The 27,236-nt window shown below is 45.0% G+C and overlaps 1 protein-coding gene across 4 annotated transcripts in view; it reads left to right on the top strand.

Moving 5' to 3' along the window:
* Lrrc8b (leucine rich repeat containing 8 VRAC subunit B) overlaps window positions 1–27,236 on the top strand; it is a 66,052-nt gene extending 38,816 nt beyond the window's left edge. For 2 of the 4 annotated variants that reach the window (XM_038313477.1, XM_038313484.1), the window contains exons 2-5: window positions 3,994–4,048; window positions 12,334–12,427; window positions 15,651–17,812; window positions 22,847–24,367. In XM_038313477.1, the coding sequence (XP_038169405.1) occupies window positions 15,674–17,812; window positions 22,847–23,119 (2,412 nt within the window). In that variant the 5' untranslated portion in view covers window positions 3,994–4,048; window positions 12,334–12,427; window positions 15,651–15,673 and the 3' untranslated portion in view covers window positions 23,120–24,367. Of the gene's footprint in view, window positions 1–3,993; window positions 4,049–12,333; window positions 12,428–15,650; window positions 17,813–22,846; window positions 24,368–26,177 lie in introns of those variants that run through there. The other 2 variants (XR_005283458.1, XR_005283459.1) reach the window with 2 other exon arrangements.

The following is a 27,236-nucleotide window of genomic DNA, read 5'->3' as shown; positions in this document are numbered from 1 at the left end:
ACAATGTTTAGGAGCAAATCGTGTTTGGCAGGCCGTGAGATACAAGAAAAGTGTCTGGTCCCCCCCCCCCATAGGTATGGTCTTGGAGGAAGAAGACAAAGAATTAAACACAGTGTAGCGTGACAGGCTTGGATAACCACACGCTCTCATTTCATCTTAGAATTTCCCTTCTTGTAGCCTAACCCCCTCAAGCGAAAGAATGATTATGCAATCCTAATTTGTGAGATGCTAAGGTCATTTAGGAGTGCTGTGGTCCATCGCCGACTCGAAACGACTTGCAGCCGTCATAATGCAGCCAGTCATGCTGAGGCTGACGGCAGCTCTGCTTTCAGAAATAATGTTCTGTTCAGTGGGTGCTTGACAAGCATGCTTCCTGGGGGGTTGGACTCTGCGTCTGTTGACTACACCTGCTGTGGGTGATGAAAACACCCCGGGCTCTGCCGTAGCCTGCCCCTTCTGTTCTCTGCTGCACACACTGTATGTGTGGCCTGCCTCTGCTTGCATGTCCATCTGAGAGCCAAGCCATCTACCTACTCTTGGCTCCTAACTGGGTAATGAGATCCATTACGGTCTGGTGTCATGCAGTCACACAGTAATGGCACTCAAAGTACTCCCATGCTGTCAGAGCAGACATGGGGCCTCGCTGGCTTGTCTGAGCCCTTCTCCATAGGGCGGACTAACTTCAGTGCCTCTTCAGACCATTCATTCATACGGTTTTGCCTAATATCTGAAAAAAAGTATTTTTTATTTTACATATCTGAGAGTTTTACCTGCATTTTTGGCTGTATGCCACATGTGAGCAGAACTAGTTATGAATCATGATGTGGGTGCTGGGAATTGAACCCGGGACCTCTGTAAATGCAATTGGTGCTTTTATCCAGGGAATCATCTCTCCAACCCCATCACATTTTTAGAGGAGTAGCCAGGAGCTGAATAGGTTTTTTTCCCTTCCCCTTGTGTCAGCTCTCAGGATCCCAGCTGACAAGGAGGAAGTCACAGCCATATCCTTATCTTCCTTCTGGGTCCTGTCAACACCCCTCCATCTAGCCATTGAAAATACTCTGGGATGGATCCCTAGTACACAGATACACAAGAGACTGCATTAGTCCTCAAGGGACTTGGGATCTTAGTTTAACATGTACCATAAAGCAGTTTGAGGGAAATAGAGCCAGGAACTTAGCCAGTGAGTTTGGTGCAGCTCACAGAGTTGGTGTCACGGGACCGCGAGGCAGGACAGGTGATGGAATGGAGACCAGGCAGGCCTCCAGCTCAGATCTACCTGCTTCTGCTTCCCGAGTGCTGGGATTAAAGGAGTGTGTCACCATGCCCAGCTGAAATGTCCCTTTTAAACTCTTTGCTTTGGAGCCTTTCAAATCAGTGATGAAATCAGATGTGTGAGACTCTGGTTTTACATAATCAGAGCCTAAAATATAGATTGCACAAGACAGAGTATAGTGCTGTGATTCCTGCCATTTCTGGAATGCAGTGTGCATAGTGATGTCATAGGACTGTAAGCTCTGGGCTGGGAATGTACCTCAGTGGTAGAACACTCGCCTGGTCAAAGCCTTGGGTTCGACTCCCACCCTTATCTTGATTTTTGCTCCATCTTTCATCTTGTAAGTTTCTTGCGCCTATCCCTACAAGACAGCTGTGTTAAGATTCCAGGACTGTGTGGCTGCCCTTTGATCTGTTGCGCAGGAGTGTGCTGTCAGTTTCTGCCATCCCTATGGACCAGCAGAGAGAAAGAACATCCCGACTCCGCCCCTCCTGCAGTCATAACCTTGGGGCCTTTTGTTTCTCGATCAGAAAACTGATCCTTAATCCTCAGTCACTTGGGAGAATGAGGATTTTCTTCTACATCCCTTAGAAGGACTTTCTGAACTGGGTGGGGGAACCTTTAGAATGCGGAAGGGAAAAGTCTCAGCAGCCTGATCTCTCTAGCTGCCAGAGTCCATTCTTAGGCTGTTGTGGGGCTGAGTTTTCAAGTTCAAAGTACACACACGTGTGTCCTGCCTCTGTCCGGGAGTAGTATGCACAGAGCTAGTTTGGTGACTCATTAGCATGGTGAAGTTGGATAACAGAGCTGCCTGTCTCTGCAGCTGGGCTATCAGAATTGCTGTGCCCGTCTTTGTCCCCGTTTTATCCTGCCTAAAGTGCACGATTTATTCTATTCTGAGCAGCATTGCCATTTAGGATTTTCACATTTCATTCTTCCAGCTCAGTACTTTTGTGTTCTGCTGAGGAGGAAGAAAGGGGATAACTGTGGTTACGGTTTCTAAAATTAGTCTGGATGATTTATTTAGCCTGGATAAAGAAACTGAGGCACATCGCTTTCAGTATTCAGCAGTGGCTTCACCCTGAGATGACAGGTAGTCATTATGAGAGCCTCCCCGGAGCTCTACATCTGCTTCTTTGACAAGAGACGGCTCTGGTGTTGGTGAGTTTGAATAGAGAAGAGGAGTGGACTCAGTTAATAAACCCAGTGGATTGTGCAGCCTACCTTTCGAAGTAGGCAAAGTGGAATGGCAGGAAGATTCTTTTTCATGTGTGGAGTTAGTGAAGGTGTCTTTTGTTTGTTTTTGACAGGGTTTCAGTGATAAGCCCTAATCTATTCCAAAATCACCCGATAGCCTGCCGACCAGAAAAATTAGTGGTGTAACATTGTAAGAGGGTGGGGCATCGATTGACATTACTTATGAGAAACTAAGCATTTTGTATTGGCCCAGAGCTCTCAGTTTAGAATTCTCAGCAGAAGAATCACATGAACAAGGGTGAAGGAGAGGATGTAGCTCCGTGGTAGAGTGCTTGCTTACCATGGACAAGGTTCTAGGTTCAGTTCCCAAAGGGGAAGAAGGAAGAGGGGGTGTCATATAAGCCTAGTTCAGAGACATCTGTAGCCTTATTAGTAATAAACAGGGAGTGGCTTTTAAGACTGTGAAATATTTGTAATGCTTTATCAGAAATAATGCCTGGAAACTTGACAGCATGAAAAGGCCTGTGAGGTTCCGGAGGAAATCTGCACATTATGTCATTGGAGCTTCGTTGGAGCTTCACGGCCATCTTTGTGCGCTGCAGGCCAGGAACGACAAAGTAGCAAACTCCATGGAGGAAACTCTCACGAAGATATTTTTACTTATAAAAGACAAATAAGGATCAATGCCTCAGATACTGTGTTTCGTTCTCTTTTAAAAAGAACTGTCTACGTCTTGTGCCTTGTGAGTGACTGCTGTGAGCGGCCTCCAGAGTCTGCTGACCTTTGCTGAAAGGTCAAAGGCCATCATCAGGCCTCAAGCTTTTTAAAAGATGCATTTTTGAGTAGGGTAGTGGTGGTGCTTGCTTTTAATTCCAGCACTCGGGAGGTAGAGGCGGGCGGATGATGGAGGAGTGTCTATGTGTTAATTTCATTATTAATAAAGATACTGCCATGGCCCTTTAAGAGAACAGAAAATTAGGTAGGCGGAGTAGACATAACAGAATTCTGGGAAAGAGTTGGGGAGACGCTTCAGGCAGTCGCCATAGTGAGTCTCCATGCTTCTCCTCTCCGAGATGGACGTAGGTTAAGATCTCTCCTGGTAAGCCACACCTCGTGGTGCTACACAGATTACTAAATATGGGTTAAAGGAAGATGTGAGAATTAGCCAATAAGAGGCTGAAACTATGGGCCAGGCAGTGTTTTAAAAGAATACAGTTTCCGTGTAATTATTTTGGGTAAAGCTAGCTGGGTGGCAGGAAACAGCCCCGCATTCCTTCTACAGGCGGATCTCTGTGCGTTCAAGGTCAGCCTGGTCTACAGAGCTAATTCCAGGACAGGCTCCAAAACTTCAGCAAAACCCGGTCTCAAAAAAAAAATTTAAAAAAATTAAAAGTTTCATTTTTATGTGTTTCACAAAATGTTTAGGTAGGTTGGGAGTTTGAGAACCATGTAAGTAGAAAATGATCTTGCAATCCTAGGATGCAATAAAATATAACAATATGCTTATGATTTCTCTTCAGGAATTCCTCAGATCAAAACTAATTGCAGAGTTTCCGGCTGACCAGCATTCATAGGGTAAGATGAGCATTTCCAGTTGTGAACACATGGCCGTGATTATTACAATTTAGTTGGTAGCTTGGGGCAAAATAGAATACAGAAAAAGATCGCCATACTTACAGATGTTTTGAGTAAAATCGCTTTGATATGTTTAAACTGGTTAAGCAGAAATTTAAATCTGTGTTATTTCAATTAAAATGTCCTCTTCCCAGCCTTTGTGGGTTTTGTAAGCAGGAAGTGTGTATGTTCAATTGGTTACTTTTTTTTCTTAACCACTAAAGATCGAAAGAATATAATAATCTATGCGAGATTTAAACTTCATGCTTATGTATTTTATTTGGGCATGTTATCCTTTTTGTTTTTCCATTGGCCGATTGAGACAGTCTCTTGTGGGGCAGGCTGATCTCAAACTCACTGCGTAGCCAGGGAAGGCCTTGAACTTCTGACTCTATTGACTGCACCTTCTGAGTACTGGGATTTTCAGGCGTGTGCCATATGCACACCTAGCCCTATGCGTTCCGGGTAGACACTTTACCAAGTGAACGCCATACTCAGCTCCCAAGTGTAATTCATTCAGCCCATTTGCCATGTTGCCAATCTGTTGAGCTGCCCGGGCTTTTAAAAGCTTTGAACAGGTTTTGCTGATCTGCTGCTTCTGACCGCTTAGTGGCCTCTCAATCACATCTGTGTTGTTTTGTACCTAAACTTTTTGCCTTGGCTGCATGCAGGCTTTCTGTCATCCTCCTTGCCAGAATACACTCCTGTCTGACCCTCATGCCTCCCAACCCTGCAGCTCCCTCTGCCTGGGATGATCTTCTCAGTGGGCTGAGTGATGAGTGCTGACTCTCTTAATCACCGTTCTAGTGATTGTCCTCCAAGCAAGCCGTCCTTCTCGGGGTCCATGGTCTTCACAGTGTCTGTGTGTCTGGTTGTTTCTTCTCTTCCTACTCAGTAAAATACTTAAGGACAGAGACCTCCTCAACTGAGGATTGCACCCAGGGCCTTGTGCATGCTTCCACTGAGATTCTTCTATAGCTCATCGTGCGTCTTGTATGCCTGTATTTCCTTAAGACTTAGATCTGTTGGTACATAACAGGCATTGTCAGTACTTGGAGCATGAGCAGCTAAGCTCTGAGCTTCCTCTAACTGGGGCTGCAGTTCTGGATCCTGTGCCATGCATTCCCTTTGTGCACCTTGTTGATGTAAGAGCCACTCGTGGACTCTGCTAGGTTTATCCATTGTCCCTCTCATGGAGTCGCCGCAAGGTCTGGAGAGGATGGTGTCCCACTTCCCACTCTCCGTGTCTTCCCCACAGTCCCAGGAGAGCAGATAAGACTGCTCTTGGTCTGCCTCATGCTGGCGTGCCTACTCTCCGTAACTGAATGCGCAAATGCTAACCCAGGAAGGGATTTAAATGAGTGACTACACCATGCTTTTAAGAATTTTTCAAGCATATTAGTTTGTTTATCCTACATTTAAAATCTCTCATTTTTTTTACACTTTAAAAGGGATTATAACAGATGTTTTCTTGAGTCTGTGTGTAGCTTCATGTTTCTAAGGAAGACCATTATCTTCCAATGTGTTGGAAGTTTCCAAGCTCGGCTCTGGGCTATAACCCAGGTTCTGTTACCGTCCATCTGTGGAGAAACTACCTCACTTCTCTGAAGGTGTTTCTTATTTATTCAGTTAAGAGTGGACTCTGGTTTCTGTACTCCACGTGACTGCTCTGTGAAGGGCATAGAAGGGTGACATGTTCCTGACTGATGGTCTCCTTTCTCAGCATGGTAACCTGAGAGGAGAGGGAGTGTGTGACTCAGAAGAGTGTGGCCCCACCTTACGATGACTCTCTTACTTTGGGGGAGTTGGCAAGGAAAATAGTTTTTAAGATAATGAGAACTAATGAAGGATTTGAGCTTGCCTTCTTAGGCCATCTCTGGGAGAGTTGTTTTAGAGCCCATGTGGTTGCACATGACAATCATCCCAGCGTTCAGGAAGCTGAGACCTGGGTTAACCTGGTCTACATAACAAGCCTCTGTCTCAATATAAGCTCCAAAGCCAAAAATCAACCTACTGTTTTAGATGATAGAGTAGCCTACTAAAATCATTGCCAATTTTTATTTCCAAAACATACCATCATCTAAAGCTAATATATGACGTATTCTGTAGCTTGTAGAAACAGAGTAGAGCAACTTTCCTTAACCTTCAAACAACATAGAACTGGACACAGTGGAGCGCTTTAATCTCAGCACTCTGGAGGCAGAGGCAGGTGGATCTCTAAGATCAAGGCCAGCCTAGTATTGATGAGGTCCAGGCCAACCAAAGATACTTAGTGAGACCCTGTTGATGTGGGATTCCCCTCTGTATGCTGTGAATATGTTTTATTACCATTGGCTAATAAAGAAGCTGCTTTGGCCTATGGCAGGGCAGAATATAGCCAGGCAGGAAATCCGAACAGAGATATATAGAGAGAGTAGGCAAAGTCAAGGAGACACCATGTAGATACCAAAGGAGAAAGATGCCGCAGGAACCTTACTGGTAGGTCCCAGCCTCATGGTGGTACACAGATGAATACAAATGGGTTAATTTAAGATGTAAAAGCTAGCTAGGAATATGCCGAAGCTATTGGCCAGACAGTGTTGTAATTATTATCGTTTCTGTGTGATTATTCAGGTCTGGGCAGCCGGGGAAACAAACAAGCAGTTTCTGCTTACACCCTGTTGCCAAAACAACAACAAACAAAGAAAAACCCAGCTCTGTTTCATTGGGATTTCAGGATTGTATTCATTCAGTAACTTTAGCTTGTGTCTTTCATAGTCAATTTATTTGTTCAGTACTTTTCTCCTAGGACTTCCAATGAATAAAGTGATTTTTATCTGAAACATTATTTATGATTACTTAACAAACTCATTAGGTAATTACCAAATGACCATCACCTGTCTGCGTTTGCTTTTTCTGTTGACTTAAATTCTGATCCCTGTGCCCACAGAATATTTTCTTCCCTGCCTTTTCCGATATCGCCACCGCTCCACACCTCAGCAGTTCTGCTCCACACTCAGCAGAATAAAACGGTGCCTCAGAGAATTCTTTCCTGAGGCCCTGTTCCTTCCCTGGTTGGTCACAGTATCCCACAGTGGATTAAGACCCCGTTACTGGTCTTGGTGCTAAAGTGATCTCTAGGGTACAGAATCTCAAGTGATATAGACCTTCTGAACCTGTGACCTGAAGTTTCCTCTGGGAAACCAACTCCGTTGGCAGTCAGCCTGAAGAACCTCTTGGATATTGGGAGGCCTCAGCCAAAAGCTCAGGGTAGGCTCCAGGTCACAGCAGTGGCCCAAGTGCAGCCCTGTGACTGGGGCATGCTGGATGTTTCAGGCATCCTGGCATCAGCCCTGTGACCGGGGCATGCTGGGTGTTCCGGGCATCCCGGCATCAGCCCTGTGACCGGGGCATGCTGGGTGTTCCGGGCATCCTGGCATCAGCCCTGTGACTGGGGCATCCCAGCATCCCAGCAGGCACCATATGGAACAGAACTGTTCGTCATTCAACAGAACCATGGGAAATGATGAGATGTTTCTTTTAGATACTGATATTTGGTGTGGTTTTTGACAGACCAAGTAACAATGGAAGAAAGTGATATCTTGAAGTGAGCCGCTCACTGCTGTAATGGAACCTATGGCACTGGCACAGTGTGCAGCTGGCAAAGAAGGCCCTTAAGCTCAGTGAAATTAGTCTTCATGGTTGTCCGGGGCCAGTAAGGAGGCTGTTCCTCAGGGATGAACAGAACGTGCGGCAAACCATCACCTGCGTGGGATGTTAGCAGAGCACTGGGGGCTCTTTTTCTAGCCATGATGATCCCGGTGTTGGGGGAGAAATGGATTAAGGAACATTCAGGGTTTACACAGGATTTAGAGGAAATATTTCCTGTCTAAAATTGTCTAGGATCCTACATAAAATCTTTTTTTTTTTTTAATTCCTTGTTTCTGCACCCCACAGAAGGGCTTTAAAAAAGAAAATGACCTCAGTTGCAAACATCAGACTCTGGACGACACTCCAGGACCCTCACAGTAAAGATAAGTCAGGACATGTGTAAGACCCTTAATAGAAATCTGAAAGTAAGTTAAGGCACCCCCTCCCGCCCCATCTTCTGAGCCAGAGGTGATGTCATAGCACCCTGGATCTGATTAAGATGGCAGGATTCTGGTCTCAAGTTGGAACTCGATTTCATGGTGGGGTGAAACTTGCTGGAGGGTTAGTGTGCTTTGCATGTAGAAAACGTGGAAATCATCTATGTCCAGAGGATTGCTGGAGCATAGCCGAGGCTTTATTGTTACAGAAAAGTACAGCCTGCTTTTCCCTTTCTCCCAGGCTAGCCTGAGACTTCCTCGAGACATTTGAAGACAGAAGTGTAGAGGTTCCAGTGTTAGTACCAGCTGCCTTCCTAGTGTATGAGGACATTTTGGGCTGGCCGAACAATGACAGAAAAGATCCATAAGATGTTTTGATTTGAACTATCAGGATACAGGGTAGAAGACAGGTAGCCAGAGCCCTTCTTCTCCCATGCTCCCTCTGGGGTTCTTGCCCTGCTCCCTGCTGAGGCCATCTCACAGGTTGTCGCTGTGAATATGCCGCACACAAACATCTCAGTGTTCTTCCTGCATTTTGCATTTCTGCATGTTCAGTTTGTCTCATACATTTGTGTTGTATCCCACCGTGTTAAAGCTGTAAGATCCTATAATGTCAGAAAATCGAAATCTAAATTCATTTGACTCATTTCTTTCTGAACTTCTGCTGTCTGATCTCACGAGGTGGTAATTAATTTTAACTCAACCGATCGTGTTCATTAGCTTTCTGTGGCTATGAAGAAATCCTTGGGATAATCATCAGCGAAATCTGGAGTCGTGTTCCTGGAGGTCTCAGGACCTGGTCCGTGGCCCCGCTGCTCTGGGCTGGTGATGACTCAGCACGCCGTGGTAGGGGAATTCTATGGAGGAAGCCCTTGCTTTCCATGCTGTGTCTGAGGTCAGAAACCCAGATCTCTGGAGTAGCATCAAGTTCTCAGCGCATAATGACTGAATGCCGTCTGATCGTTCCTTGTTTATTTTCATTAGTTATTTTGGAAATGATTTCAAAGTACAAGGAGGCCTGCTGGGAAATCTAGATGCCTAACTTGAGTGTTGTTGTCCCAGTCCTGGAGACATCGGGATGGGGCTGTCGGGTGAACTCACAGGCTTTGAAGGGCTTTGATGACTTTTTAATGAGATTTAAAAGCTGAAGGAATGGGATTGGGACCATAAAATCCATTACTCTTCCTTCACATTATTTCTTTGAAGTGATTTAGTGCATTTGTGTGTTAGAATTGGAGATCTCATTTGGACCGAATCCTCATTGTTTGCTAATATGTGGCCTGGAAAAGGTTTAGGGCACAAGCAGCATTCGCTGGCATAATGGCTCTCACTGTAAGCACGTCAATTAGAAGAATCAGCGTTAGATACAGGAGGGCTTCAGACTCTTCATGCGTCTGCAAACCCCAATGCAGGATTTAAAGATGAAGTCGGTTCAGTAGAAAACGTTTAGTGGGACATCTTTAGGGATGAATGCCTAGTATATGGTATGTGACTGTGTCACTGGACAAGCCAGAGAAAACAACGCTTGGACCCTTGTTCCCGAGACTGTAATAGAACTCAGTTCTGATGCAGATGCCGGGCAAAGAGCTAGGCATGGAGCTCAATAGCCCTTTCTGTAGCTGTTGAGAAAACTGAGACGTGGCATAATTAGTCAGATTTACTGAGGTCATGTGATCCGTGGGCAAGGCTTATGGTCTGAGTTCCAGCTGTAATTGTTTTTCCCTGACAGTTTTGTTACGTTGGGCAAGGTGAGTTCTTTGGGCCGGTTTGGTTTTCCGTGTTTATAACATAGGAAGACCTCGTGTTTATTTATCTCACTGGCTTGTTTAAGTATGAAACGGTTTGATATCAATAAAATGTTCTTTGAATGCAGCTAACCGGTTAAGATATTGGTTATAAAATATTTTTTATTTGATCTTATTAATAAGAACTTCATCAAAGGAATCTGATGATATGGTGATTTAAGAAAAATCCTGCTAGCAAATGTCCAGACTTCAGACATTGAGACTTGACATCACCTACAAGCATGTTGGGCCACATCTGTATATCATATATTCTCATATCCTGGCAGGAAGTGGCATTTCATTTGTACTTTAATAAAGCTTGCCTAAAGATCAGAAAAATAAAACAGCCTCACTGGCCAGCCGTACAGACCAGGCAGTGGTGCCACACACCTTTAATCCCAGAGTAGGCGAGAGCTGGGATTAAAGGCGCGCACCACCCAGTTTCTATGGCAAACTAGTGTGGCTACTGGGATTAAAGGTGTGTGTGACTACTGCCTGGTCTGTAAGGCTGACCAGGGTTCCTGTTTGACTCTCCGATCTTCAGGCAAACTTTATTTATTAAAATACAGATGAAGTACCACTGCACTGGCACACACGGCAGCAGCTTAGTCATGCCCGGTAGTGTTTTAAAAGGCAAATGGAGAAAGCTTGCCATTAATTTCTAGTAGAGTAAGTAGGGTAAAGCCTTATTTATGCGCTTGGTATCTTCTCCTTCGGATTATGTTATACAGTAACCATCAGTTGTGGGTTTATACAAACTTTCTGTGATGCCGAAAATATATTTGTAATATTTAAGGGAATCTTTTGTCTAAAAACTTCGGTAATAACACGCTGAACAGGATGTTACCCAGGACAGTAAGCTTCCCAGTGAATTCTGCAGTGCAGTGGGAGGACTATGTTCCAGGCATCGGGTCGCTTTTCTTGTTTGTTTTTGTTTCTTATTTTGAGACAGGGTCTCTTTCCCTCCCCCACCCCACCCCTCTCTTTCCTATCTCTTCCTCCTTCCCTTCCTCCTTCCCTCCATTCCAGCTTCGGATATCTTTTTCTTACGTCCCGTGCTAGGGGTTGAACCAGGGCCTCACACATGCTAAGCATGCATGTTCTACCATCAAGCTACTCCTCATTCCCCTGGTACTTTTATCCTGCTCACTGCATGTAAGTGTAGTTATGTAGTCATACATTCAAACTGCTTCCTGGGCTGCAAAACAGCCTAGGGTTTCTATGGCAACTTTAACTAATCTGACTTTCTGTCCAAGCAGGTGCCACACATGGCTCTATGAGCCCCAAAAAAACTCTAGACACAGCCAGTAATGCCACAAGATTACTGCAAAAACAAAGGGTGACTGTAATTTGAGGTTCATATCCTTTGCTGGTTCTTAAGTACGTAATCATTTGTTAAAGGTTGATATCGTCAGAGCAAATACACATCTTCCCAACCTTCTCAAGGAGGATCCACAGACATTAAAGAATCATTTCTATGGGGCTGGAGAGATGGCTCAGAGGTTAAGAGCACTGCCTGCTCTACCAAAGGTCCTGAGTTCAATTCCCAGCAACTACATGGTGGCTCACAATCATCTGTAATGGGGTCTGGTGCCCTCTTCTCGCCTGCAGGCATACACACAGACAGAATATTGTATATATAATAAATAAATAAAAAAGAATCATTTCTATGCTCAGTTAAAATTATTGGATGTTGTGGATGTGGTTCAGCGGTAGAGTATGTGCCTCACTGCCCCATACTCAATTCCTAGCACTGGACAAACAATTTTAGCACTCTGAAATCTTATATGTCAAGGTCATCCATGCATATGCAGTTTCATTACCATATGTGATTAAAGTAGATGCTGAGGATGGCTTTCATCCGCTGCGAGATCAAACGGTATGAAAACAAAGGCCGCCTGTATCTAATGATAGCAGTTGAGGGAAATACAGCTGTATCTCTAAGCCTCGTGAAAGAATGACATCTTTTACCTTGTGACTGAACTTAGCAGGCTGAATTTTTGGAACACTGTGAATTCTTATTTGAGCAGATACATGGTTTTAGTTGGAATAGAAATCTCATGGTTCAGTCAGCCACCTGACACATGCAAATGAGGCCGATTGCATATGAGCGGGGGCAGGAGAGACTAACATATGTAAAGTACTTGGGAAGGGCTGTTAGAGAATTTTTAAATATAGCACACAGAGGATTCTGCAGAAATTTCTCCAAAATCGAAAGGAAGTCCAGGGAAGGCTTTAGTCTGGGGCATGCGGGTGGGGTACTGTCTACAGAGCCTGGCCAGGATGTGCCTTAGATGGGAGTGAGCTGGCCTTTGAAAGTAGATCTCTGTGTGATGTTTGGTGGAGCACATCTCTGAAAAGAATATCTCCAAGGTAATGTTTTGCTTCTTCATAGAATGAAGACAAACTCAGAGATGGTGTGTCTAAGAAACTTCAAAAGGTGTAGACCTCCTGATTGAAGGTTTGATTTGATTCATTTCTTCATAACAGTAAGTATAAACACAGTGTTATGTAGGTCCGTGCTGGCTTGTAGTCTGTGAGCAGTCTGTACTCCCTGTCAGATACTTTCCGTCACGGCTTGAGTTGTTGCTTCTCCCCAGTATCAGTCTGAGATATTAAATGACTGTAACTCTCAAGAACTGTAGGGGATAAAGAAGTTCATAAACTCAGGCTAGGAAAATCTTTAGAGTGATATGGTTCACTCTGGTTTCCCATTACAAGAAATTTGTAGTGTTCCTGGTGAGCAGTCATTTTATCCATCACGACCCAGCTAAAGCTGAATTGTCTAAACCATCCACTTGCCAGCATACAAAATCAGACGACCAGCCTCACATGGTAGCGCATACCTATAATTCTACCAGGAATTCAAGGCCAGCCCTGGCTATGTATCAAATTTAAGCCAACTTGGGCTACATGAAACCCTTCTCCCTTCTGCTCATCTAGTTCCGCCTCTGAAACAAATCCACACATTCTTTCATCTATGAGATACTTTTTAAAGGAGACAGAACATATCTGTTACCACAGATGAGGTACCAACAGAGCAAAGAAACTAATTCCATTCAGTCCTGCTTTTTGAACCACTGAGTTCATTAGGGTTACTACCAGGATGTGGTGATATTTTATTTGTGATCTGAAGATCAGAGGGTGGAGCTAGCCAGAACTTGTTAGCCATGGAGGCCAGGCAGTGGTGGAGCACACCTTTTATATGTAAAATATTTTTTTATTAAATTACATAATTTTTACAAATTTTCACCTCCTCCCATTTCTCTTTCCCTTCCCCCATTTCCCCTCCCACTCCCTCTCCAGTCCAAGGAGCAGTCAGGGTTCCCTGCCCTGTGGGAAGTCCAAGGACCTCCCCCCTCCATCCAGGTCTAGGAAGGTGCGCATCCAAACAGACTAGGTTCCCACAAAGCCAGTACATGGAGTAGAATCAAAACCCAGTTCCATTGTCCTTGGCTTCTCAGTCAGCCCTCCTTGTCAGCCACGTTCAGAGAGACCAGTTTGATCACATGCTCCATCAGTCCCAGTCCAGTTGGCGTTGGTGAGCTCCCATTAGATCAGTTCCATTGTTTCAGTGAGTGGACGCACCCCTCGCTGTCCTGACTTCCTTGTTCATGTTCTCTCTCTCCTTCTGCTCCTCGTTTGGACCTGGGGAGCTCAGTCCAGTGGGTCTCTGTCTCTAGCTCCATCCAGCGCCAGATGAAGGTTCTATGGTGATATACAAGATATTCATTAGTGTGGCTATAGTATAGGGCCAGTTCAGGTGCCCTGTCCTCAGCTGGGGACATCTCCTTGGACACCTGGGAACCCCTCTAGAGTCCAGTCTCTTGCCAACCCCCAAATGGCTCCCTTAATTAAGATATATACTTCCCCGCTCCCATATCCACTCTTCCTCCATCCCAACTGTCCCATTCCCCCAAGCTCTCCCCGTCTTCCCCTTCTCACTTCTCTCCCCCTCTCCCCTTAACCCCATCCTACCCCCACTCCCAAGCTCTCAATTTTGCCTGGCAATCTTGTCTACTTCCAATATCCAGAAGGATACCTACATGTTTTTCTTTGGGTTCACCTTCCTATCTAGCTTCTCTAGGATCATGAAATATAGGCTCAATTCTATGGCTAGAATCCACTAATGAATGAGTACATACCATATTCATCTTTTTGGGTCTGGGTTACCTCACTCAGGATGGTGTTTTCTATCTCCATCCATTTGCATGCAAAATTCAAGATGTCATTGTTTTTTACCGCTGAGTAGTACTCTAATGCGTATATATTCCACACTTTCTTTATCCATTCTTCCATTAAGGGGCATCTAGGTTGTTTCCAGGTTCTGGCTATTACAAATAATGCTGCTGTGAACAATCCCAGCACTAGGGAGGTGGAGACAGGAAGGGATATGGCTGGGTGGAGAGAGGAATATAAGGTGGGAGAGGCAGGAGCTCATGGCATTCAGTCTGAGGATTCAGCAGAGGTGAGAACTAGTGGCTGGCTGCTCTGCTTCTCTGATCTTTTAGCATTAACCCCTATGTCTAAGTCCGGGTTTTTATTATTAAGAACAGTTGGAATTCATGCTATACTGTTGTAGTGGGGGGCTGCGGGCAGCCCTGCTTTTCATCCTGCCCAGCTCCCGGCCACAGGCTAGCTTATGCCCCAAAATAATACACAATTTGTATTCTTTTAAACACTGCCTGGCCCATTAGTTCCAGCCTATTATTGTCTAATTCTCACATCTTGATTAACCCATTTCTAATAATCTGTGTAGCACCACGAAGTGGTGTCTTACCGAGAAAGATTCAGCATGTCTGACCTGGTGGCTGGCTTCATGGCGACTGTCTCACTGAGGAGAGGCATGGCGATTGTCTGAGCCATCTACCTCACTTCCTTCTTCCTGTTCTGTCTACTCCACCCACCTAAGGGCTGGCCCGTTAAATGGGCCAAGGCAGTTTCTTTATTAGTGAATGAAATCAACACAAACAAGACTCTCCCACATCATACTGTGTCATGCTCACAGTATAGCATTTCTGCCGTTCTTCTCATCTTCTGGCTCCTGTACTCTTTCCACCCCTCTTCCATGCTGTTCTAAGCTTCAGAGGGAGTGGTATAGGTATCCTGTTTAGAGTTAGCACTCAAGTGTCGCATTTGTGAAGCAGAGCTTGCTCAGAAAGGCTCTTTGTGGTGGTTGAAATAATTCTTAGGTGGTAAACAACACTCTAGACATGGGTTCTGTCTAGAGAGGGGCTTATTTGGGGTCTTAGGGGTTAGGACATGCAAGAACAACTAACCCAGCCTTGGAGTTAAGATCCAGGAGGTAACTAAAGAGCTGCCTCGAAGCTGCCCCCAACACCCTTTTTTATATATATCACCAAATGGTCCCCAAACTTAATGGTTGCGTGTGATTTAGGTTGGAGATGAAACCAGAAACCTTATACACCCATTAATCAGTCCTTCCTCCTGAGTGTTACCTCGGCTAATATCCTGCCAGGTATAGAGTATGTGCATTAGGATTAAATGCACGCACTATGGCCCCGTGTGGTGGTGCATACACGTAATCCTGGCTTTGGAAGGTAGAAACAGGAAGACTGGGAGCTTAAGGAGAAAGCCTCAGCTACATAGTGAGTTTGAGGCCAGCTTGGGCTACACGAGACCCTGTCTGAAAATACCAACAAAAAGTATGCCGGCCTGGCTTCAGCAGAGTTTCCTTCCTTCCCCCTCCAGTTCCTGTTCTCTACAAGGGAGTCATGATCACACTAACAGAGCTAAAGTACTTAGCAGACGCCCAGTCATCCTACCACATCCTGAAGCCATGGTGGGACGTCTTCTGGTATTACATCACCCTCATCATGCTGCTGGTAGCCGTGCTGGCTGGTGCGCTGCAGCTAACCCAGAGCAGGGTCTTGTGTTGTCTTCCCTGCAAGGTGGAGTTCGACAACCACTGCGCCGTGCCTTGGGACCTCCTGAAAGCCAGCGAGAACGCGTCCTCTAACTCGGGCGTGCCGCTGGCGCTGCCGCTGCGCATCCAGAACGACCTCCACCGGCAGCAGTACTCCTACATTGATGCCGTCTGCTACGAGAAGCAGCTCCACTGGTTCGCCAAGTTCTTCCCCTACCTGGTGCTTCTGCACACGCTCATCTTCGCAGCCTGCAGCAACTTCTGGCTCCACTACCCCAACACCAGCTCCAGGTTGGAGCACTTCGTGGCCATCCTTCAGAAGTGCTTCGATTCTCCGTGGACCACACGTGCCCTGTCAGAAACCGTGGCCGAACAGTCAGTGAGGCCCCTGAAACACTCCAAGTCCAAAACCTTGCTCTCGACCTCAGGGGGTTCTGCCGACGCTGATGCCAGCAAGCAGTCATCTCCCCACCCACAGCCGGGCTTGGAGTCGCCGGGCATAGAAAGTCCGACTTCCAGTGTCCTGGACAAGAAGGAGGGTGAACAGGCCAAAGCCATCTTTGAGAAAGTGAAGAGGTTCCGTCTGCACGTGGAGCAGAGGGACATCATTTATCGGGTGTACCTGAAGCAGATAATTGTCAAAGTCATCTTGTTTGTCTTCATTATAGCTTACGTTCCATACTTTTTAAGCTGTATAACTCTTGAAATCGACTGTTTGATCGATGTGCAGGCGTTCACAGGCTATAAGCGCTATCAGTGTGTCTACTCCTTGGCGGAAATCTTTAAGGTCCTGGCTTCGTTTTACGTCATTTTGGTGATCCTTTACGGCCTGACCTCCTCCTATAGCTTGTGGTGGATGCTGAGGAGCTCTTTGAAGCAGTATTCCTTTGAGGCACTCAGAGAGAAAAGCAACTATAGTGACATCCCCGACGTCAAGAATGACTTTGCCTTCATCCTGCATCTGGCCGACCAGTACGACCCTCTGTACTCGAAACGCTTCTCCATCTTCCTGTCAGAGGTCAGCGAGAACAAGCTGAAGCAGATCAACCTCAACAACGAGTGGACTGTCGAGAAACTGAAAAGCAAGCTCGTGAAAAACTCCCAGGACAAGGTGGAGCTGCATCTCTTCATGCTCAGCGGCCTTCCCGATAACGTCTTTGAGTTAACAGAGATGGAGGTGCTGAGCCTGGAACTCATTCCCGAGGTCAAGCTACCGGCCACCGTCTCTCAGCTTGTCAATCTCAGGGAACTTCACGTATACCACTCGTCCCTGGTCGTCGACCATCCTGCCCTGACCTTCCTCGAGGAGAACTTGAAAATCCTCCGCCTGAAATTTACCGAAATGGGCAAGATCCCCCGCTGGGTGTTCCACCTGAAGAACCTCAGGGAACTGTACCTGTCAGGCTGCGTTCTCCCGGAGCACGTGAGCAACATGCAGCAGGAGGGCTTTCAGGACTTGAAGAACCTGAGGACCCTCTACCTGAAGAGCAGCCTGTCCCGCATCCCCCAGGTGGTGACGGACCTGCTGCCCTCCTTGCAGAAGCTGTCCCTCGATAACGACGGAAGCAAACTGGTTGTTCTGAACAACTTGAAGAAGATGGTCAACCTGAAAAGCCTGGAGCTTCTCAGCTGCGATCTTGAACGCATCCCACATTCCATTTTCAGCCTGAACAACCTGCATGAGCTGGACCTGAAGGAAAACAACCTGAAAACGGTGGAGGAGATCATCAGCTTCCAGCACCTTCCGAGCCTTTCTTGCCTGAAGCTCTGGCACAACAACATCGCTTACATCCCTGCCCAGATTGGGGCGCTGTCCAACCTGGAGCAGCTGTTCCTGGGTCACAATAACATCGAGAGCCTGCCCTTGCAGCTCTTTCTATGCACCAAACTGCACTACTTGGATCTAAGCTATAACCATCTGACCTTCATTCCAGAGGAGATCCAGTACCTGACCAACCTGCAGTACTTCGCTGTGACCAACAACAACGTGAGTAAATTTGTCCTTGCTTATGCCAAGCTTGCCATGTGTGTCATGGGGAAAATCAATGGTCGGGGGTCTGTACTAAGCATGTTCCCAGCACAAGACCAGCCTGTGGTCTTGATATTACCAAAGCCCTAGGTATTAGGTTCTCATCTCACAAATTAGCATGGAGATTCTGTGAACACATAGGCATCGGCACAGTTCCTAACCCATAATAGTTGCTCAACAGATGTTCTCCGTAATCTCTGTACAGACATCACAGTTAAAACACTTAAACTCACTAATTAGTGATGGTAGAGCTGACTTGTGTTTGCTGAGGTCTTTGAGTACTTAGAAAGCTTGGTAAAATTTTCATTTTACCAAGAATAGCCTTTTGAAACGGATGGAATTATGAATTATTCATAAATTCTTTTCATTATGTTGTAAGAAAAAAATACTTGCAATCTGCATGTACATCTAAAAAGACAATTCGAAATGAAAGGCCTGGCTCCATAATGCGACACCAGGGCCTTCTGGAGTCTTTTTATAACTTTCATACTTTAAAATGCACCATCATTTGCAACAGTAAAGGAAAATGGAACTTCACAGAAACAAGAAAAAAGTGAGTAGCTTCCTGGGCTAAAATATGAAGTAGGACAAAGGGAAACTCTTGCTAGTCTGATAGGCCAAAGAATGAAGGTAATGTATATGTGAGAGAGGAGAGTCAAGCGCAGTTCTCCAGAGAACGGCCGGGCCTCTCCATGCTGCTTTCTTCCAAAGTATCCCAAAATATGTTTCCCCTACACTTATATTTGGACAACATGAATATTAAAAAGATTCCGGAAAATGGAGATGAGAAGGAAGCTCATGTTACTTTTTTAGAATGCTGAGACTCATACATAAAAGAAGTATGCCCAGGCATGACAAATGAGAAATCCTCAACCGGAGGGTTTAAAATCAAAATAGGACCAATTTGGACTGGCAATATATATGAGAATTACCTGAAGAGCCTGTTAAAATACACATTCCAGGACAGCCCTCTGCCAGTAAATACACACAGGCACAAACACACACACACACAGACACGCAAACACAGACACGAAATCACACAGACATACACGCATGCACACAGGCACACCACACACACACACACACACACACACACACACACACTTACATAAAGTTTCTGACTGAGTAGGTCCAGTGGAAGACACCCTAGTTGTTATCTCTGAAGTCTCTGGATGCTGATGCTGACCTGGTGCCCAAATAGAAAATCATAAATCTAAAGGTTTATCTTCAGTGTCATCTTACTATGATGTTGAGCGGTAAACTAGTTTCGGTTTCATTTTTTCCATTGTTACAACTAGAATAAGAAGTGTGAACAATTGTTTGAGAAAGCACTGATTCTGTTTGTGATATGGTGACGTCACCACACAAGTGTTTGGACTGTTTAGCTGGCCATGCCTTACTTGGATGAACAAGTGGAATTTTTGGCAGGTAAATGTAAAGAAACCTTAAGACCGTTGGTACTTCTCTTGAAGGTAGAATTGTAGCCAGCTTTCTTGGACCACCAGCCCCATCGTGACACAGAGACTATTAGTCACGAAAGCTCGGCCTTGGCTTGGGCTTGTGCACCAGCTCTTACCGCTCATTTTAACCTGTTTCCCTTCATCTACACTGCCTCAGGGCTTTTCACCTTTCTTTCCTTCTTTATGGCCTCCTCCATGGCTGGCTGGCCCCTGGCATCTCCCTCTCTTTCTCCTTTGTTCTCTCTCTGCCTGCCAGCCCCACATATCCCTCTACTGCCTTGCTAGTGATTGTTCAGCTTTTTATTAGACCAATCAGGTACCTTAGGAAGGCAAGGTAAAACAAATGCAACTTAGCTTTACATAGTTAAATAAATACAGCATAAATGTAACATATCTTTGCCTAATTAAACAAATGCAGCATAAACAAATGTGATACATCTTTATATACTTAGACAAATGCAGCATAAACAAATGTAACATACCTTTGCCTAATTAAACATATAATCAGATGGCAGTTGGGCAGAAAAAAAGCCACACTTTTTTTTTTTTTAATTAAAAAAGTTACAGCTTTTAAACAGCTGGTTATGCATTTCAGGACACGATTAGGCAAATTAAGACCCTTAGTCCCTTTGATGCCAAGTTTTTTGACTTGATGGCCGTATCTGAAAGAGACGGAGGACGTCAGACTTTTGATGTCAGACAAGTGCTACCATGAGTACAGGAAGACAGGTTATAGCATCAGGAAGTCTTAGGCCAAATGCATGTTGTAGCCAAGTAGAATTGTGTTTCCTGTGCGCCTTGCCTCGGACACCTGAGCATCTCAGGGTGAACAGGACCCCTAGAAATAAGTAGGAGCGCTCTCCCTGGAATGCAGTCAAAGAAAAGAGACTGAGGTGGCCAGAGAGAAGGAAAGTTCCAGGAAGGCGGGTCCCCTTCGATCTCCCATGTCATGGATGTGCATGCAGGAGCCCTAGTTAAAGGCAGTAGGTCACAACAGAAAGGTAGAACCGGGCTCAGCAGGTACAGGCGCTTGCCACCAAGCCTAGGCACCTGAGTTTGAGCCCCAGAGCCCTCGTGGTGGAAGGAAAGATGCAGACTTCTTACAGATTGTTCTCTGATCACTACACTGTGTGACTTACATGCACCCACTCGCATAAATACACTCAATCAATCAATCAATCAATGGTACAAAAGTAGGGGACTTGGAAAAAGTAGTAGTTCAGTGGAAAGGTGAAGAGGTTAAAGAGGATAACGGGCAGGACTTTCATCAGAGAAGAGAGTGTGTTTGAAATCATGAAAGAATAAGTACTTCTAGAAATATATTGTTTTTAAAAAGGGAATTACCCACTGATGGAGCAGTGTGACCTGGCAGTGGACAGTCGTGGGAGGCAGAGAGGATATTCTTCAGTATGAGCATTCAAGGATTTGAACAAATCTTGTTGCTGACAGCCACAAGTGTGAGAACAGAACAGTCAAGATAAGATTTCTCATCTGGCCACACAGTCCGAAGAGACTGGATGTGCATTTGACATGGAAAAGGAGCTGACGTATGCTGAATCTGTCCAGGCTTCTCATCAGCCAGTCAGTGCGGCCGTTGTTAAAGAAACTTGGGGATTCGTGTTTCATGTGGAGATGCAGGTACTTAGGTACCACCTAACCTTGAAGTTCTCGTGGTTCTGAAAGGGAAGCTAAAATGTTTATGAAAATGATAAGCATTCATAATGGGTGCATAAATATGTATTATAAAGATAAATAAGATACCAGTTACTAAGAGGATAACAAGTATCTCATAGTATCACTGGAAAATTAAGTCTGCAAAACGAAACCTGGCGGACAGTCAAGAATAAAAGTAAGGCAGACTTCAGGGAAGAGACCAGAGCCGAGATGAATCTCAGAGGGACACTGCCGACCACACTCTCGCGTCTGGGCACCGTCCTGCATCTGGACGCTACTACACAGAGGTCCTCTGTCATCGTCCTTTCCCTGTGACAGCCTCAGTTCCAAGCCCAAATGTGAGCACCTAATTCTCTTCCTGGATGCCCCGTTCTCAAGTCGCAGGAGACCTAGGGACATGAGAATCTGGTAGTGGTGTGTTGACCGGGATGTCTGTCCTGCCCAGTTCCACAATCATTCAGTCCCAAAGAAATACACAGAGGTCTACATTAATTGTAAACTGACTGGCCTAATAGCTCAGGCTTCTTATTAACTCTTATAACTTATATTAGCCCATAATTCTTGTCTGTGTTAGCCACGTGGCTTGGTACCTTTTTTGGTGGCTTTCAAAGCAGCTCCCTGTGTGCCTTTCTATTCTGCCTGCCTTTTCAATATTGAATCCACATAGGTAATGATTTACATCTGTTCCTGAAAAAAAAATGCAATAAGCGTGCATATTTTCCTTTGCTTATGTCTAGTTTTAGTGTAGGAGTGATCAATATTGAGCTTTGGTCATAGAAATGGTGAACTTTAGATCTGTTTTCAAGGGTAAACAGTGCTGAATGGGGAGGGGACTTGTGGAAGAGGGAAGTTACAACTGAGCCTTTTTAATACAACTTTGCAATTTTGAATTTCTATGAAAAGAATCCTTTGGAGGAGAACTGGTTCAGTGGGTTTGCATTAGGCCATCAGAGAACACTCTGACGGCCCCTTAGTGCCCTTCATCCAGACCCAACACAGGTGAACTTTCTAGTCCACGGATGCCCCTCCCTCCCAAGGCCCCCGGGTAGAGCGACGAGTTGAAGGGATGGTACATGCTCAGCATCTTCCTTGGAGGTCTCATGCTGGACCATTTCATTGCCCATGCAAAGACCCCGTTCATCATGCAGGGAACGTTCAGCTGGGGCTGCTCTCTAGTTGACCCCGTTGCAGGCTGTTTACCATATTTAACCTCACTTGAGTGTTACATGTGTCCTTTCGTGGATATGAGGGCGTAGGAAGAAGGGCAGGAACCTCAGGAGTGTGTGCCTGTGGAGATGTGAAGAGGATGTGCTTATATTACCCATGTTTGTTTCCATCTCTGCCCTGTAGACTATGGCGTATGAAAACATGAAGGCTCATTCTCTAAGAAAATCAGTATAGGAAATAGCCTTGCCTGCCGCTTTCAGGAGGCCCTGGGTGTTGCTCACTGATTAGCATGGCATGATCTTTATGAGGGCTCTGGAGAGTAATTTATTTCTGATCCAGGACTGAGTAATTACAGTTCTCCTGGGTTTACTGGCTTGTTTTCTTTAATCTGAGAAACGCTGAATGTGTAAGCACTTTCTCTTTAAGGATCACGTTGAGCGTTCAAACCAGGTTGGTTGTCCACCCACACTCGAGAGAATGTAGACGCTCAGGGGCCGTAGTTGCCTTGGCTGCACACACACCCACGCTGTCCTTTCTCTTCTGCCTGTCCCTCAGATTTACAGCCAATGTGGCATCTTTCCCTGTGGACCTGCAGGCATGGTTTTGAAGAAAGGTAACTGGAATGGAAGTACATGAATGTACTATATGAGCCAGGCAAAACCGGTTTCACCTGCTTCCTTTTTCCTTGTAGATCGAGATGCTGCCGGACGGGCTGTTCCAGTGCAGGAAGCTCCAGTGTCTGCTTCTGGGGAGAAACAGCCTGACAGATCTGTCCCCGCTGGTGGGGGAGCTGTGCAACCTCACCCACCTCGAGCTCGTCGGGAACTACCTGGAGACACTGCCTCCGGAACTGGAAGGCTGCCAGTCCCTGAAGCGGAGCTGTCTGATTGTCGAGGACAGTTTGCTCAACACTCTCCCGCTCCCTGTGACAGAACGTTTGCAGACGTGCTTGGATAAATGTTGACCTAGGGATCAGACCCACGGCGAAAGCGGTTTTCAAGTGAGGCCCCAGAGCTTAAAGGTAATGAAGATGAAAGATGGTTGATGGTTATGACACACCATTACCAAAAATCTTACCAAATAACCCAGAGTCTAAAGCAGGTGGGCAAAGATGCCAACACTGGAGTGTGGGGAATAACTGATCTTTAAATTATTGAGGATACTGTAAGAAAAAGTATACACTGAGGTGGACTGAGAGGCATGCAGTTAGGGAACCTTCACCTTTCCAGTCTTATCTTCAGGGCTGCGTCTCTCCTCTCTCCTTTCAGCCGTTCTTATTTGCACACTTGTTTTCCTGGCTTTCCAGTTTTGATGTTTATCACCAAACCCATAAAGACTCATCAGCGCCAGTGTCCTTGATGTATGCTCGCCATTAGTTTTGATTCATAGTCTTCCATTTGTTAAGCAGGGTGTGTGTGCTTGGCTCGCTCCCCACTTCCTTTCTCATTTGCTGGAATCTTCTTCTGGTTTTCCCCAAACATCCCTGGGACAATGTTCACATTGGCATCCGCCTACAACAGGAGCCAGGGTTCTGAGGACGTGTGACCTTCTGAGCATCCTAGAAATTAACGGGTTCTCAAAATTGTCTTCTTGTCTGTCATCCAAGCCTTTTTAAAATATGTTCAGAATTTTTATATGAAGTGTAACATATTTTCTACTATATGATCTCAGATCTCCATCTCTGAGGAAACTTTATAAGGTACAGTAAGCACGTGCGCCTCTATAAGAATTTCCTGATTCTGGATTTGAGCCGATTATACTTCTCATGTTTGTATGCATTCTGCTCTCAAAAGGTTTTGTACCCTGCAACTAATTACTTTTGGATGACAAAAGCCTTGTTTTTTTCCCCCCTAAAGTCTCTGAGGGGTTTCCATGGGAGAGGACAGCTGCATCTTCTACCTCTCCTTGGTGTTGTGCAACCAGCCATACGGGTACGCGTCTCAGTTACTTACAAACTGCTGGAGGGGAGAGGACAAGATCTAGACTGGAAAGCACTCTGCAGAATAAAGCTGTGTCCACACGGTCTCCCGGTGTGATTGTGATGGAAGCTGTCTATTCTCCGCCTAACTGAGCTCTTTGACCTGGTGTCCATGCCTCTTAACTCCTGAGATAAATCTTGCTCCTTTTGACTGAGAACTTTGTGTCTGACCCTTTATTACCATGCACATCAACTGAATAAATAAAGCAGACTGGCTCGCTTTGGAGCAATGAACACCGTGGTGTGTTTTTCTCTGTTGGGTCTAGGCATTATGAACCCACCTCTCTTTGAACATTAACTAACCCATTAACTGCATCTACACAAAACTGGAAACCACTATGGGCCAGGAATCTTCTAAACACGGAACTGTGCCGTGTGGTTTTCCTCTTGATTTGTTCGAAATGCCTCTTCTCTTAGCTACCACATATGCCTGACATTCAGAGAAAAGAACCGCACAGAGGAGACTCGAATAGGATCAGATACAAAGATAGATAGAAGACCCAAAAGCTGTCCAATGCACTATGGTTGGCAAGGAACAGACTAAAAATAGACAGACATTTTTAACAAAGCTTGCCTTCTTTAGAACGGCCAAGCTGAGAGTCTCAGGGAACCAGGCATGACAAGGGCAGCTCTCTCTAGGACCCCACAGACTGGACCTGGTATAGCCAGGGTTTTCTTATTTTTACTTTTTGAAAAAAATGAGTTGATGATAAATGTTCTGCTGTAGAATCATCACGTGGACCAATTCCAAAGTTAGCTGGAACTTTCTGAAGTTTTGAACATAAATGTTTTATGTGAGGGAGGTTTCAATATTGTCAATCATACTTCATATGAAAAAGAAATCCTACCCTCTTTGTAGAATAGAAATTCAAAACACAGTTCAGATTTTCTAACCTTCACCTGACAAGAGAGGACATCCCCATGCCTTGCTCACCAGTGCAAGCACCGCCTACCTCCTCAGTAATTCCCTGGGAGAATCAAACATGAGGTACAAGTCCTTTTCCCCACACTAGGCTGTACTGCTGGAAACCAGATAGCTCTTGATACCACCGTTCTGAGGTGTCTTTTTGTATTTGATGCTTAGGCAACAACGTTGAAGTAGCTTTTCAAGCTAACTCACACTAAGGCAATGAACAATACCCTCCCATCCGAATGATGGAGATCTGTGTTAGCACTGGCTTCGCTGCCCTGTGTTGAGAGTCACCTCATACCTAAGAGAATCTTAAATGAAGAAAATGAAATCTCCAAATTATCACGAGACTTTCCAAAACCCAAACATCAAGGATCAAAAAGCAAAATTTTGATCGCTTATGCTATGATGGTATGAGTTCATGGCGTCCACACTCCAACCAGTACTGAGAGACACACAGGTCCCATGTTTGCAAGCTTCACTTAGGTTAGTCTAACAATAGTAACTTTTAAAAAATTTATTACTTTAGCCAGGCAGTGGTGGCGCACGCCTTTAATCCCAGCACTCGGGAGGCAGAGGCAGGCGGATCTCTGTGAGTTCGAGACCAGCCTGGTCTACAAGAGCTAGTTCCAGGACAGGCTCCAAAGCCGCAGAGAAACCCTGTCTCGAAAAAAAACAAAAACAAACAAAAAAAATTTATTACTTTAATCATGAAGTATTCATTTCCCTTCATTATGGTGTTTAAAACCAAACACTACCTTGGTTTGCAAAGGTGCCATGTGTTCCCCCAAGTTGGAGCTTTTCTGTCACCTAGGTCAGGGTGGGTCTCTGCGGCATATTGATGCTGCATTTTCACTTACTCTCCTGTGTGTCACCATATTTCTCTGTTACTGAAAAACAGGTTGAGTCAGGGTACATGAAAACCTTGGGGTCTCGGAGCTCTACTTGGCCTGCTTCAGTGTACTAGTGTGGCTTATATATATAACGCTATTCCTGATGGTGAAATGGTTCTGTTCATGTTTTATAATTCAGATATCATGTTTAATTAAAATATTACATTAATATTGATGAGTTCATTAAAATTAGCCAAACCCTTTTTTCTGTAGACTTGACATGATTTCCCTGTATTTTCAGTAAAATGACCTTCCCGTCTTTATATTTGGGTTGCGTTGGTCCATCCACACACGGTATGTTCGTCTTCACCACCTCACTGTATAGAAGCCGTGTATTTGTGCGGTAGCAATTGCAGCAACATCAAGCATGCTCAGTCCTTCGTTCCTGCTGTAAGAATCCAGCTTCTGGTCACTTCAGTTTCATTGATGACATACTGCATTGGAATCTGTATTAGTTTCTGGAGAATGAAAGATTAATTATAGAGAGAAAGGAAGACTTATTTTGCATCCCGGAGGGGAAAAAAATGCCTACATTTAGACAGTGTAAACAAGCAACTCCTGCAGAATGTCCTGGATGTGGTTGTGTCTGTCTTTACCTGTGTGATGTGCTGAGCCAGGGGAAAGCTTCAGAAGGCCCCCTTCCTGTCTCTTACCCACAGCTTTGGTGTCCAGGGACAAGTCTACTTTTGCAATGGACTTAATGGACTATAATCTCTTCAGCTTTTAAAAAAAAAATATGCACAATTTCATCGACACGGAAGTATTAACAGATTATATGAATCAAAGTACTGAGTTGAAATGGCTTCTCATTGAACTTAATTTCATACAAGTTTTGAATCTAACACAAAATACACCCTAGCTGAGAAAAACGATTTTGAATGCCTTCTGCATGTTCATCATTTCAACAGACCTGGTGCAGTTTTTAAAATACAAGAGTATAGCGTTAGAACGGGCGTTGCCTGTGCCTGCACCCGTCATGTGTCAGTCTTTGTGATGACTGCACAGGAAGACCTACAATTTTGTGCTCCATTCTAATAAACAATGGGCCAATCTCGAGTGAGACTCTTTTGTTGGCGTCCAGTGAAGGCTAGCATTTGTTACTTTATCTTTGCCATGTATTCGGAAATGTATATCTATCTGGGTTTTGTTTCTGGAATGAATTACAAGAAAATGTAAAATTGTGTTCAATGTTTTTGGTTCTGTAGATTTGGGTAAAATCTGCCGTTTTTAAAGTATCTTTTGTGTAAAAAAAATTGGATTTTTATAATAAATGGCAAATAAATGATTCAGTGGAAACCAA

The sequence above is a fragment of the Arvicola amphibius genome, chromosome 1, assembly GCF_903992535.2.
Source record: "Arvicola amphibius chromosome 1, mArvAmp1.2, whole genome shotgun sequence".
Lineage (NCBI taxonomy): Eukaryota > Metazoa > Chordata > Mammalia > Rodentia > Cricetidae > Arvicola > Arvicola amphibius.
Note: the sequence above shows the minus strand (reverse complement) of the source record. Positions and strands in the feature narration are given on the sequence as shown.